We start from the raw sequence: 13,589 nt of genomic DNA on the forward strand, positions 1-13,589 counted from the left end.
CTTCTGTACTCACTATCTTAAGTATCTTCACCCAAAGGGAGTCCAGAAATCAATGGCCAATTTCAGTGCCATGCCATCCTGCAACATCCATGGTCATAAACAAAGTCTCACTATGCTCCACACACCATTTTAATCGCTTTACAAGCACTGACTAAGTTAAACCTCACTACAAGGTTGCAGGCAAAGGCAAATAGTGCTCCTACTATCCCATTTTGTAGTTGGAAAGGCTCACAAACATAGTTGCTAAGTGCAGAGCTAGGTTTAAAGATTCAGGTAGTCTGACTGCAAAGTTCACATTCTTAACTACTATGCTATAGTAGGAGAGGGATGGCAAGGTGAGTGTGAAAGTACCAGGCCCACCCATCACATTACCCAGTCCAAGGTCACTATTGGCCAGAGAGTCAATCACTTACATGACATGACTGCAGATGATTTTTCAAAATTAACTTTTTTATTAATTTAAAAACCCAGAAATATAGTGACTACATAAATAAGTACCATATTGAGGTACATGTCCTGTGAGAAGAGTGAAAGGGTAATACTGTTATGTTACTCTTAACTTGTTTACATGAGTTAACTAGAAAATGGCTACGACTGCTAAATGGTGCTTATGGTCTTTGTTGTTCCAAGTGTTTATGATACAAATAAATACACAAGAAGAACCAAATCCATTCTTCTTTATTAACTACAGGCGGCTTGGCCTCTTTTCCCTATGTCCTACTCTCTACACAACACCAAACACTGGAGGTTTGCTACGCTGACTTAACACAGCTCCCTGGCTCCTGCTTCTCACAGCACTTTGGAAAGGTGTGTCCCAGCACCTGGAGGCAGAAGTCTATCTAGGGAAGCTCTCTGGGTGTTCCCTTATGGCTGCGCTTTCAGAGAACACCTGGGTGGGAAGGCTTTGGGGTGAATCATCAGGAAGGGGAATCACCGCTTTGCTTCACGGGCCCGTTACTGGTCTCCACACTATGGAAATACTGCCACCTCTGGGAGGGAGGCAGCAGCTGCTTAACCCTCCCCCTCTACACACACAATAATGTTCTCTGACATTTCAGTCCAGGATGTCCTACCTCCCTCTTCTGAGGAGAATGTGTGTGATGGGCCGGTGAGAGGCTTGTCCCATGAAGTCCTGACCACAAGGCCCTTGTGTCTCTTTTATGAGAACCAACTCCTTTATGCCAGGTTGCCATAAAGACTGGCTATTTTTCCCTATCAGTTTCAAATACTCTAGGAAAAAAGAGTTCTCTCACTTATAGTCATGGAGCAGGAAATATGGGATTTCTGGGTCCTTAATACCTTTAAGTACTCACTAGAGTTCATTCATGCCCCTCAGAGGGAAAAACAAATCTAGAAGGCTGGCTTGAGATCCTTGTTTGTGAAGTTTTCCCACAGAGACAATTTCTAAAGCCAGACCTCAGAATGGATAATTCATGCTCTGGTATTGGGCTACAAGTAGACATTTTAGGAGCGGCCTTCTCTAGAATCTATGATTAAGTGCATGTTTGATGGATAAAGCCAGGATGATAGAAATGTTAAGGATAAATATATTCATTAGAATTCCCAGCTTCCCCAAAATGAATAATAACTCTCTTAACACACCACAGAAGCTTGTGAAGACCAAACCCACTTTGTGAACAAAAAAAATCAACTCCTATAATTGGAGAAGAAGGAAAAATACCCCTTTAAGAAGCTTCTACAATTTAAAAATTTAACCTAAGTTTTCTGGCTAGACAATTGTGGCCTCAAGAAAATTAGTGAGTATTGATCTATTAATTGTTGACTTTTATTGATGTGAAAACAAAAAGATGGCCTTTGTGACTTCTATCAACTCCTTTCTTCAGTAATTATTTTGTCTTTTATGGATTCAGTTTCTGAAAATTTTACTTAATTCTAATTTCTTTCTGTAGGACCCACAGGTTCAGGGAGAAAAGAGAATTGGTATCATTAGGGACAAGTCATTAACCACTTCAAAGTGAATGAAGCCATGAAATAGTGTTCTTATTCTTCACTCTGCCATTGTATTTGGTGACTTCAACAGCCATATCAGAGACCTAAGGGCAGAGCATTCTGCTTACAATTTATTTATTCTCCTGGGCACTAACACTAACAATCTCCAAGCTACTTAGGAGCCAAGCAAGGGAAAATATGGGAGAGTCTAGACTAGCTTTGCCTCAGAATGGAGGCTGTAGTTTAATGGATGTAGGGATGTGCATGTGTATGTGTGTGTATGAGGATGGGGAATTAATTTTTTTAAAAAACACAAGATATTCTAAATTCAAAGGGTATAATTTCATACAAATAATTGCTCTATACTCCAGAACTCCTACTAAGCAATTCCCTTCTCTTTCTTTCGTTTGAGTAACTTTCTAAATAGAAGCCCTGGGGTTTTTGTTTGTCTTTAACCTGTAAAGAAATGTGATTCTCTAAGAAACTAGAGCAGTGCTGTGGTGTTCTATCCCTCCTCCTCCCACAAATAATTCAAGACTTTTTTAGTGTCTTTGGAGGAGATGTTCGAGGGCTGACACACCACTCCACATAAACGAGCAAGTTATGCTGTGCATGGCGTGAATAATTGACTGCATTTGAGTTTGGGGTTTTAGGGCATTGTTGACTTAAGCAAAATAAGCTTGCAGTCCAGCTGCAGCTTGAGTTTTTTTTTTTGCTTTACCCTATCCAACACTGTATGTCTCGCCTAACAGTGGCCCTTTTCAGATCTCTCCAGGTACAAAACCTTGACCAAATCTTCAAGCTCTGTTCTGCACACACGACTTGAACACATCTGGCTGATCTGAGCTTCTCCTTCGGTGAATATCTTCCACTGGCCTAAAAGGCAAACAAAAAGTGGCGAGGAGAGTGTAAGAGGAGACAAGAGCAAAATAGAAACAGAACCAATATCCCCTCCATCCTTACCACTTATTCATGGACCCACCAGGGGATTTGAAATACAAAAGTTAGGTCGTTTTAGCAAAATAGTCCCCAAAACACTTTTCTGGGGCCAGATATGGAAAATGGGCCACAAAGTTTTCATTTCAACACATAGCATTTGTAAGAATCCCAAGAATAATACATAACTACCTCCTCAAGAGTAAAACCTAAGTATTATTCTTGACATTTTTACAGTATATTTAGCATCTGCAAAATGCTCTACTAAGCTATCTGTTTGTTAGCTATTTTGGAGGCTTACTTGGCACCAGGTCAAAAAAGGCACTTTGAAAAAGAGTATGCACTACATTACTGGGGCTTTGCTCACTCTTAGGGGCCCTGAATATTGGTTTGGGTTACTTGATTATTTACCGCTCTTTTCCCTATTCCTGCTACCCTTTGTCAAAACTTCTCACCTTTGCTTTCTCTTATGTCCACATGCTGTCCTTACACTCCCTTAGCAACCCTCTCATGGCTTCTTATAGTATTCCATTCTCATGTAGCCCATGGAATTCCTTTCTACTTTGGGTGAACTTGGCTGTACGCCTTCCATTCCCTGTTATCTCTGCCCACTCTGGATATCCTCTTCAGTCTTCTTTTTATTTCTGCACTCATGGTGCAGGAACCCAAGGAACTCCTAGTCCAAGGTAAATAAACTCTTCTTAACCTAACACCTGTTTTGAACCTCTTTTCTTTCCCTAGCCACATGAAAACATAACCCCCCCACTTCCTTATGGACTCGATTTCTCTGCACCCTTTCCCCTTGGATTTCTCCCTTTTCTCTATTCTCTTTGACTCAGTGGGAAGATAGATGGAAAAAGAAGAAGAGGGCTTGGGCAAGGAACCAGCTTTGACTGAAGCCCTATCATATACCAGGCTCTGCTTGGCACATTGTATATAGGAGTCAGGCCTGTTCTTCTTTATTTCCAGGTGACCCTGCAGGATCATATCATTACCCACTTCCTTCAGCTGCACACAGTTTGAAGCACACACCATCTACTTCATTATACTCCTGAAATCCTGCTATGGGCACAGAATATGCAATGATCCTCTTTCAAGTCCCCTGGAGCCTGGCACAGTGCCTTGTTCACAGTAGGACCAAAAGATGTCATTTCAAAAGTCACATCATTGATCCTGGGATCCTAGACTTTGCCTCCTTAGTTCCTTACTGGTGTATAAGGACCCCCAAGTCCTCCATTTAAATTCTCATACCGTGCAGTTTCTTTTCTATTAGTCCTGCAGAAGATAAAACAGTTGACCTCATCGACTTTCCACCTGCCTACTGGATAACTCTGCTCAGATGGCCTTTAAGCATCTTAATCTAAACATGTTCCAAGTGAAACTCTTTTCTACCAATACCTACTTATTCTTCAGAGTTTCCTCCATTAGTGAATGGCATTACTATTTACCCAGACTATAAAGTTGTTAATATTGGAGTCATTCCAAACTCATTTCTCTTTTTGCTACTGATCTTGTTGATTTAACCTCACAAATGTCTCACAGTGACCTCTCCTCCCCTGTCTCAACGATTTAATATACTATAATCACTTCCTAATTCAGACTATCACCAACCCTCTCACTAGGAGTCTATCTTTCACTCCACACAGCAAGGACCTCTTTCTTAAAAACAGATCTGAATGTACTACTCACTTGCTTAAAATTCTCCACTGGGGTTCTCTGGCCTGGAGATCAAGTCCAGCTTCTTAGCATGGCAAATTGGGCTCTTCATAATCTGGCTTTATGAAAGTATGTGCTTAAGGAATCCATCTGACAGCCCAGAGACATCTTTCCAAAGCACCACTTTGACATTGCTATGCTGTTGGTAAGTTTGCAGCAATTCCCAATGCTACTTGCCTTACATCTGAACTTTTTACTGGCTTCTTCCAGGCCCTCTGACTACTTCTTGCCTCTAAACTCTTCTCATCTTTCAGTGCACCCTCTGTGGCCTTTGTGATCATTCCTCACCCCCACCCACATTTCTTGTTTGCTCCTGTCTGAGTCTTCTCTTAGGCTGCACCCTCTTCCTGGACTGATTTCCTGACCTGTTGCCCAGTCACACCCTTCTCTTTCAAAACACACCTCCTCCCCGAAGCCTTCCCCGACTAAGCCCACCTGGCTCTCATCTCATTGTTCTTTGCAGATTCCCCTGAGCACTTAGTTATTTAACATCTCAGAACTATACTAAGTCATACGGAAGACATTTTCATGTTCTGTCTCGCCCATTAGAATTCCCTGTGGATAGAAATTGTGTGCCTTTTATTCCACTAGAAGTGCTCCCCACCCCCCAGTGCCTAGCTGTATCTAGTCCCCAGGCTCCATCTAGTGTAGAAAGTGGGAGAGCTGCAAGTATTCTTGAGTGCCTGAATGTTTTAAAGAAACATTGCCACCCAGGGCCCATTCCCAAAGAGTCAAAGAGCTCTGATACAATATGGGAATTGATATGCATTCATTTTCTCTCTGTCTCTCATCCCTGCCACCAGAGGACATAGCCTTCCAGATGTAAGTCTCCATAAATAGACCAGATGTGGAATCTTGTGAACTTCTCGAACCTTCTTGAGAGTCTGGGCTTAGCAGTTTCATTAAAGACATTCAGGAAGCCTTTACCTAAGGCAGCTTATGCTCAGACTACATTTGTGTTTGTATTCACCATGTCCAAGCTTTTCAGATCACATTCAGACACCCCTTTGACCAAGTCACCCAGAAGAGAGACAGAACATCCTCTACTGTTGATACTGAGCATTGCTAATGTTCACTGAGAATGCAGAGGGGCTTTAGTTATGGCTATGCTACCTGGGAAACTGCATGTGTTTTCCAAAGAGGGGTAAGGAGAGATATCACTTACTCAGGGTTGTCCTGGTCACCAGCTTGAAGTGATGAAGCTCCTCAAACATCCTCTTGGAGATCTTCTCAATATGGAAGTGCTGGAGAATGCCTGGGGCCAAGCAAAAAGTGGGGCAGGTGGTCAGAGGCTCTATCTGGAAACACCAACCCCTTTTTCTGCTTGGGCTGAGCATATCATCTCATTACTAGGGCTTAGGAGTATCGAGCTGGGCTGTGTAATGTGCTTAACCAAGAACTTGGATGGCTCAAGGGTTATAATTGACTCCATTTGTTTCCTTGGCTCACTGGACTCCCCCTGGCTTCTCCAGGAGATGGAGATAAGGGAGATAGTGCTGCTCACCGTGGGACCCCCTCCTAGGGAAAGCCACATGGAATCAAGCGTGGGTGCTGGTTGGAGCTTCTGCAGCCAAAGGCAGTATTAGAAATTCTGCCCTGGCCCCAAATCTATGTAGACTATGTCCCTGCTGAGCCACTGGACTGCCCTCCTGGCTAAGGAGTGACAGCCAGCAGTAGGACTGCAGGCAGGTTGTTTATGCAAATGGAGAAGCCACCCCTGTTCCTGAACTCACTAAAAAGCATATTTTCCTTTGGGAAATAATCACAGCTCCTTTATACTTCCCTTATTTAAAAATGGGGAGAGTGGCCGGGCGCGGTGGCTCACGCCTGTAATCCTAGCTCTCTGGGAGGCCGAGGCGGGCGGATTGCTCAAGGTCAGGAGTTCAAAACCAGCCTGAGCAAGAGCGAGACCCCGTCTCTACTATAAATAGAAAGAAATTAATTGGCCAACTGATATATATATATAAAAAAAAAATTAGCCGGGCATGGTGGCACATGCCTGTAGTCCCAGCTACTCGGGAGGCTGAGGCAGAAGGATCGCTTGAGCCCAGGAGTTTGAGGTTGCTGTGAGCTAGGCTGACGCCACGGCACTCACTCTAGCCTGGACAACAAAGCGAGACTCTGTCTCAAAAAAAAAAAAAAAATGGGGAGAGTTAAAATAAAGCAGCCCCCACAGTCTCAACCTTGTCTGAATAGCTTTTATCACAATAACAGGTAAACAACTGCAGACTGCCTTGTAGTTAAGGACCAACGTGTTACAGCCCACTTAAATAATATTCAAGTGGTCATCTATTTAGATGGGGGCAAAGTAGATGAAGCCTGGGTTTTTCTCTGCCCATCAAGCACAGATCTTGATAATCCAGCACTGTGAACAAAATGATATTTACATGATACACTAGCAAGTTGAAAACCATCCACACACCTCTGTGGAGTGAAAGATGTCAGGTGCCGGATAGTGGGCCCCCTGCTGGGGAAGCCAACAGACCTGTGCCTAGTCCTAGGTGACACATTAGGGATGATCTAGGGAGTCAGAGATGAAAAATAAACACTCCTAGGTATAGAAGCAAAAATAAGCATAGACGAGAAACATGTATGTTCAAGCATCTTTTATTAAGCAGTAGGGAAGAACTCATTCTTTAGAGAAAGAAAGGCTGTGGTAAAAAGGGAGAGAAAAAAAGCCCTGTAAATACTAGAGCAGTGGTTCTCAAGCTATGGTCCAAAGTACTACCTGCATTAAAATAACCTGGCTATTTGTTAACCATGCAAATGTTTAGACCCTACCCAAGGCCTACTGAATTTGAATCTCTGGGATGGGTCCAGGTATCTGCATTTTAAACCAGCTCCTTGAGTGATGCTGAAGCACACTAAAGTTTGTATACTCTCGAGCCTGATGTGGGAGCCAGTAGCAAAAAGATGTTTAATATTTTCCATCTGAAATATCACCTCCACTTTTGGATTCCTAGAAAACCAACCAGACTAGATCAGCACTAATCATAAACCTATAGAATCCTTAGAATAGCTGTAGGATCACAATGAACAGAATGTGGCTTACGGTAGCAGTCACTGAGCAATCAGAAAAGGAATTGGACATCATGACTGGGGTGGTTTCTTCAGTGAGACTACTGTAATCTTCCTGAGGACAGGGATGATGTTTTAAATTTGTCTTACCCTAGAATAGACAGCACAATTCTAGGAACTCAGCCTTGCAGTGAATGAATGGGTCTTCATGTTTGTCGAGCTTTGTATTGGAAAGAATGGTAGACTAAAGTTTGGTAGTTTGCAACTATGGCCACACATTAGAATCATCTGTGGAGGTTTAAGAAAAAAAAAAACTGATGCTCAGGCCCCACCTCAGACCACCTAATCAGAATCTCTGGGGGTAGGGCCTAGACATTTGGTATTTTAAAAACAAACAAACAAACAAACAAAAAACTCTCCCTGATGACTCTTGATATGTAGCCAGGGTTGAGAATCACTTATCCAGCTTTAGGTGGTGTGAGAAAGACAATCTTGGGAACCCCAAGAGTCAATACTTAATCTTTAGCGTAGTCCATGGTTAAATTTGAAAGGCCATAATGCCAACTGTGCTAGACATTGTCAGTTTCTAAGTCATCAGGGAAACTCTGACCCAGAGGAACAGGTTGAAGCAAAATTAAGGTGAATCTTACTTTCCTTCTCTATGTCCCCCTCACAAATGACAATAAATGAATGCTGTCTTGCTTACCCTTTCGAATGGTCCAAACATGGACTTCTACCTGAGGTGGTCTTTCAGTCTCCAGTGCTATTTTTCTGGTAGTTTCTCCATCCTCCATGAACACAGACTCATACACAGGCATCGTTTCTTCTCCACAAAAGTAGCCTTTGCTGTCAAAGCTTTGGCCTGGAAGTTCTTCTGGAATCAGGAAGCAAGTAGAGTTTTGTCATGATTTTCTAAAATCAGAAGTGAACTTCTGCACTTATCAATCTCGCTGTTTATAATTATCAAAAGTGGACAATTAACAAGAATATTCCTCCAGAGACAGAAATTCCACTCCTATTTCATTAGCTCAGCTTAGGTTGCCCCTGTAAATGCCACTGAATCACAAAGGAGCATATAACTGTTGATTAAAGTCCATGCGTTGACAGAATCCATAGTCTTGTAGAACACTGGCCCCCTACCACCATCACTGAGAAGTTGACTTTCATGAGGAGGAAAAATGTGGCCAGGTATAAATCTCTTAGGCACTTAAGGGAACATAGGAGTTTCCATAATGGGTCAGGATCATGTTCTGTCCAACCCAGTGTTGCCAAGAGAGGCCCAGGGAATGGGCTGACAAAAGGCCTTAGTTAACTTCCCTGACATCATTTAGGTATACTTAGAAAACATTTATGACACTCATTTATGTGCATATACTTGCCCAAAGGATCTATCCAAATTGGCTTGACATTTCTGAATGCTCTTTGATTTGTTTGTAAGGGGAACGATAATGCTGGATCAACACCAGTGCCAAAACCTAGATGTCAGATTAGTCATATGTATGCAATGCCAAATGAACGGTTGGGAGACACAAAAAACTGGTTAAATCCCTCAACTATGGATCATTTAATGTGTAAACTAAACTGGGGAATTTCAGCTCCCAGGCACAAAGGTACCAGCCCCCTAATACTCCCCATTCTGCTCCAGTCTCCCCTTTCCTTAGCCCTCTACTAAAAAAAAAAAAAAAAAAAAAAAAAAAGCTTCTCCTTGGTTATCAGTGAGTTAAGTTTCTTTGTTGGCCTTGTAATCAGCACTCTCTTCAGCTGCATATTTAAAGTGCACATTCAAATCAGGAACAACAAAGAGAAGCCTTGGACACCCTGAAAACTTTGAATATGTGCAGAAGCCATCTGTAAGAGTATCTGAATCGTTGTGGATAAAACCGTTGAGTGTTGAGTGCTTTGGATCTGTAATTAGGGAGACTCACTGTTAGCCAATCAGACACATTTGGAATAGAAGTTGTAATCAAATTGCTATTGAATGTCTCTTGCTGACCTGATTAGCTTTTCCACCCCCATCACCATTTGGCACTGTAAGGACAAAACCAGAATCTTCTCTTGATGATTCCAGATTGGATTACTCAAATTGTGGATTATCCTAGAATTAAGCTTCTTTTCTCCTTTTGTCCTTCTTTTTTAGCTATTTAATTATTCAGTGAGCCAGTCTTTTGGGCGATGTTAGATAATTATGGGGTTGTGTACTAGCACTTTTCAAATGGGTGGAGGCCAGGAGGTCACTGAGTGTACAGGGAATTCTATGTATTCAATTATCGCTTTTAGAATGAGAGCTGAGTCCACTAGTTAAACTCAGCTCACCAGCTTAATATTGGTCACAGCTATAACCAACTTATGAAATCTATGATGGCACTGGCAGTATATAATATGCTAAAAGGTCTTCCAGTAGCCTGAAGAGTCATCCTGCTCCACCACCCCCTCCCCTCCAAGAACTTAATTTACTAGACCAGAGGGGTCTACAAACAAAACCCTATTTTGACTCAACCTTGGCTGGCACTTGAAAATACTAAAAAAAGCAAAGTTTATCTTTAGAACTACCTACTTGGCAACATCCTCCACTTTCCACACTCTCCACCTCAAGGTGCTTTCTAATCACTCCACGTTCACATACTCTCATTTTCTTTTGGGGAAGCATGCCACGCTTGAAGTCATTTCTGGTCATTTCCACTTTCCATGAGAACACTCCTGTCCTGAGCCCTCCAAAACTAAGAAATTGAGAAACCATTCCTTATGGAAGTAGTGATGACTGACGAAGATGTATTATTCCAGCCCAGGAAACGTTTAAGTCTTAACAGGGGATTTTATACCATAACCCAAAAGGAGTGTAATTATAGGAATTCTAGGTATTGGGGTGATGTAGTGGGTGAGATGTGAGCTAGGGAACTTTTAGGAAGTGGAAGCCAGTAGGTGGCCACTGATATGCAAGACAAGGCCAGCCTCTATCAGGGCAAAGGAAGACAGAGAGGCAAAACTCACATCCTTTATTTTGGCCCTCATTTGCTACTGTAGGAGCCTGTAATCATTTGTTACAATGAAACTTTTGGCTGTACTGTTAGTGCATTTGATTTATCTCTTTTTTCCTATCAACACAACTGAATTTACTGTTCTTTTTTGCTTCTATCTTCTTCCCTCCTCACTCCCTTGTTCCTTTTCCTCTGTGTCATTTGTCATTTTTTTAAGAGGCCGGTGATATCATGATCATCCCATTTCTCATCCCTTTACGTCATTCAGGACTCTGCTCAAATATCACTTCTTCACAGAAGGCTTCCCTGACCATTCTTTTGAAAGTTCTTCCTGCTGCCTCCCTACTCACTTCACTATCTCTTGATCCTGTTTGGGTTTTCCTTACAGTACCCATCACAATCTAAAATTACCTTATTGATTTGGGTTCACTGTCTTTCTTCTCCACTAGAATACAAAGACTATGCCAACAAGTAGCCTTTGTCTGTCTTGTTCATCTCTCTGTCCTCAGTGTCTGTAACAGTGTCTTGCACACAGTAGGCATTTAATACATATTTCCCGATGGAATGCATGAACGAGTACATACTCCCTGATGCTCTGCAGTTGCTGAGTACCCTGGGCTATGTGGATAATGCCTCTTAGGCAATGTGACTAGCAGGAGTGGTTCAACATGCAGAAACCCATGTCTGGCCCACTGAGAAACAGATGCACAGAATGGGACAGAAGTTCTTTCCTTTCATGCTGCTCAATAAATCTATCTCACTACACTGGAGCAGGACAGGAAAGCAGATAAAGTAGCTCTTCCAGAGAAACTGGTTTAGTCAATCAGACTCTTCAACATATTGCCAATTGGGATGCTGGAGGGCAGTTTTCTAAATGATAACTTTTATTATTTTTTCTATTTACAAAATTAATACATGTTTACTACTGAAAATTTAGAAAATACAAATAAACAAAAAAAAAATAAAAATTACCTATAATCAGTTTTCCAAATATGGTCACTGTTAATATTCTGCCATATGCCCTTCTAGTCTTGTCTTTTTTTTTCCTTTGGTCTTAGCATATATAAGCATTTTCTTTTTTAAAACAAAAAGTGGGATCATAATATACATGTATTTTTAGCTTGCTCTTTTTACTTAACAAGTATATTGGAAATATCTTTCTGTGCCATTAAATCTTGGTGATTTTAATGATTTTTAATGGCTGTATTAATACTTCACAGTACGGATATACCATAATTTATTTAACCATTCCCATATTGGTAGATTTTCAGATTGTTTCCAATTTTTCATTATTGTAAACAATGTTGTGGCAAAAATCCTTGTTTGTATATCTTTGTATATGTCTCTCATTACTATATTAGGATTCTTAAGAGTGGAATTATTTAGCTAAATGTTTTAATAAACATTACCAACCTGAGAGGGCAATTATTTAAAAAGCAATGCCTGTTGTGTGTCCTGCTCTCACAACTTTTTGATTGTTTCACTTTGTATTTGATTGCTTCTATCAATAAAATGCTAAGCACACAATGAAATGGGATTTGGTCTGAAGGTCTAAGATTCAGGTCAGAATGGATAGTTTAGTCAACTATTAGTTTTTGTCTGAAATAATCTTGTTGCATTACTTTTTAAATTATAGGTATTAGACCCTTGACAGAAGAGAATATTGTGTTGGTAGAACTGCCACTAAGTGACACTAAGAGATTTGGGGATTCAGTGAGATCACAGACTTGAAAGTCATAATAGATCATCATGGCTGGGTGGCCCCAATGTCCATATCATTCTTAGAATATGCTCTCTCCCTACCTGTAATTAATACATTTCCTCATAAATTTTAATGCCCCAGTTCTTGACTCCATATCAGATGGCTCCTGTCCTTCCCATCCACACCCTGCCCTTTGTTTACTCTGGGAGATGGGGTTGTCACGCTGAGGAAGATTTTGTTTGTGCCATAAATTAGTGTTTCTCAAACTTTAATGTGCATTAGATTCACCTGTGGATCTTGTTGAAATGCAGATTCTGATGCAGAAGGTTGGGGGCAGGGGCTCGAGAGTCAGCATTTTTAACTAGCTCTAGGTGTTGTTGGTCCATGAACCACACTTGGAGTAGCAAGACCATAAACACCCAGGCCTACAGTAGTGGTTCCCAAACTTTTCTGCACATTAATATCACCTGGGGATCTTTTAAAAAACTCCAACGCCCAGACCACATGTCAAATCAATTAAATCATAATCTCTGGGGATGGAACACAGGTAGTTATAGAAGCAAGTTTGGGAACCATTGGTCTACATGAAAATCCTCAATAAATATCCTCTGTCAACTCCAATACTATGAACTATATTTTTATGTAGCTCATGTTTTAAAACCACCATTTAAATAATTAATTTGCCTTTTTAAATCAGTCAGCATTTTGTACTGGCCTAGAAAAGAAAATAGACTGGAAGTGACCTGGGTTCTAGGCCTTGGTTTTATTATCAATTAGTTGCATCACTCTGGGCAAGTCACTTTATGCACTTCAGTTTTCTTATCTTGAAAAGAGAACTAACAATATAATCAAAGGATTTTAGTGTAGAAGGGAGCTTAGAGATCAATTGTTTCAAACTTTTCATTGTACAAATAAGGCTGATGAAGCCCAGAGTAGATATGGCACATTTCTAAGTCATGCAACAACTTAGATTTGGACCAGAACCCAGTCTCTTTGACTATGACTCTCACCTTGTCTCAAAATCATAATGGATGTGATTGTGCTTTGATGAGTTAAATGGTAATGTAAATGAAAGGAGCTACTGTTCTTCCTAATAATCATGATAACCTAAATTCTCTACTATTCAGAAAAGCACAGATAAGTTCAGCACTTAGGGCTCATGGTAAGTATTGGTAGACATAAGCAAATTCCTAGTATACTTCTGAGTAGTAAATTTCTTCCAAGCAACCATCTTTTCAGTCTTTCAAGAGAGGACAGAATGAAGTTTATTATTATTAGAAGTATTATTATAA

General features: G+C 41.0%; 1 protein-coding gene across 4 annotated transcripts in view; it reads right to left on the reverse strand.

Moving 5' to 3' along the window:
* Positions 1 to 429: 429 nt before the first annotated feature.
* The window catches only part of CHRDL1 (chordin like 1), a 120,362-nt gene continuing 107,202 nt past the window's right edge, over positions 430 to 13,589 (reverse strand). For all 4 annotated transcript variants that reach the window (XM_075999113.1, XM_012750040.3, XM_012750031.3 and 1 more), the window contains exons 10-12: positions 8,327 to 8,494; positions 5,768 to 5,857; positions 430 to 2,826 (exon numbers count right to left, since the gene is read on the reverse strand). In XM_075999113.1, coding sequence (XP_075855228.1) covers positions 2,696 to 2,826; positions 5,768 to 5,857; positions 8,327 to 8,494 — 389 coding nt within the window. In that variant the 3' untranslated portion in view covers positions 430 to 2,695. The remainder of the gene's footprint in view (positions 2,827 to 5,767; positions 5,858 to 8,326; positions 8,495 to 13,589) is intronic.

The sequence above is a fragment of the Microcebus murinus genome, chromosome X (genome assembly GCF_040939455.1).
Source record: "Microcebus murinus isolate Inina chromosome X, M.murinus_Inina_mat1.0, whole genome shotgun sequence".
Taxonomy (NCBI): Eukaryota; Metazoa; Chordata; class Mammalia; order Primates; family Cheirogaleidae; genus Microcebus; species Microcebus murinus.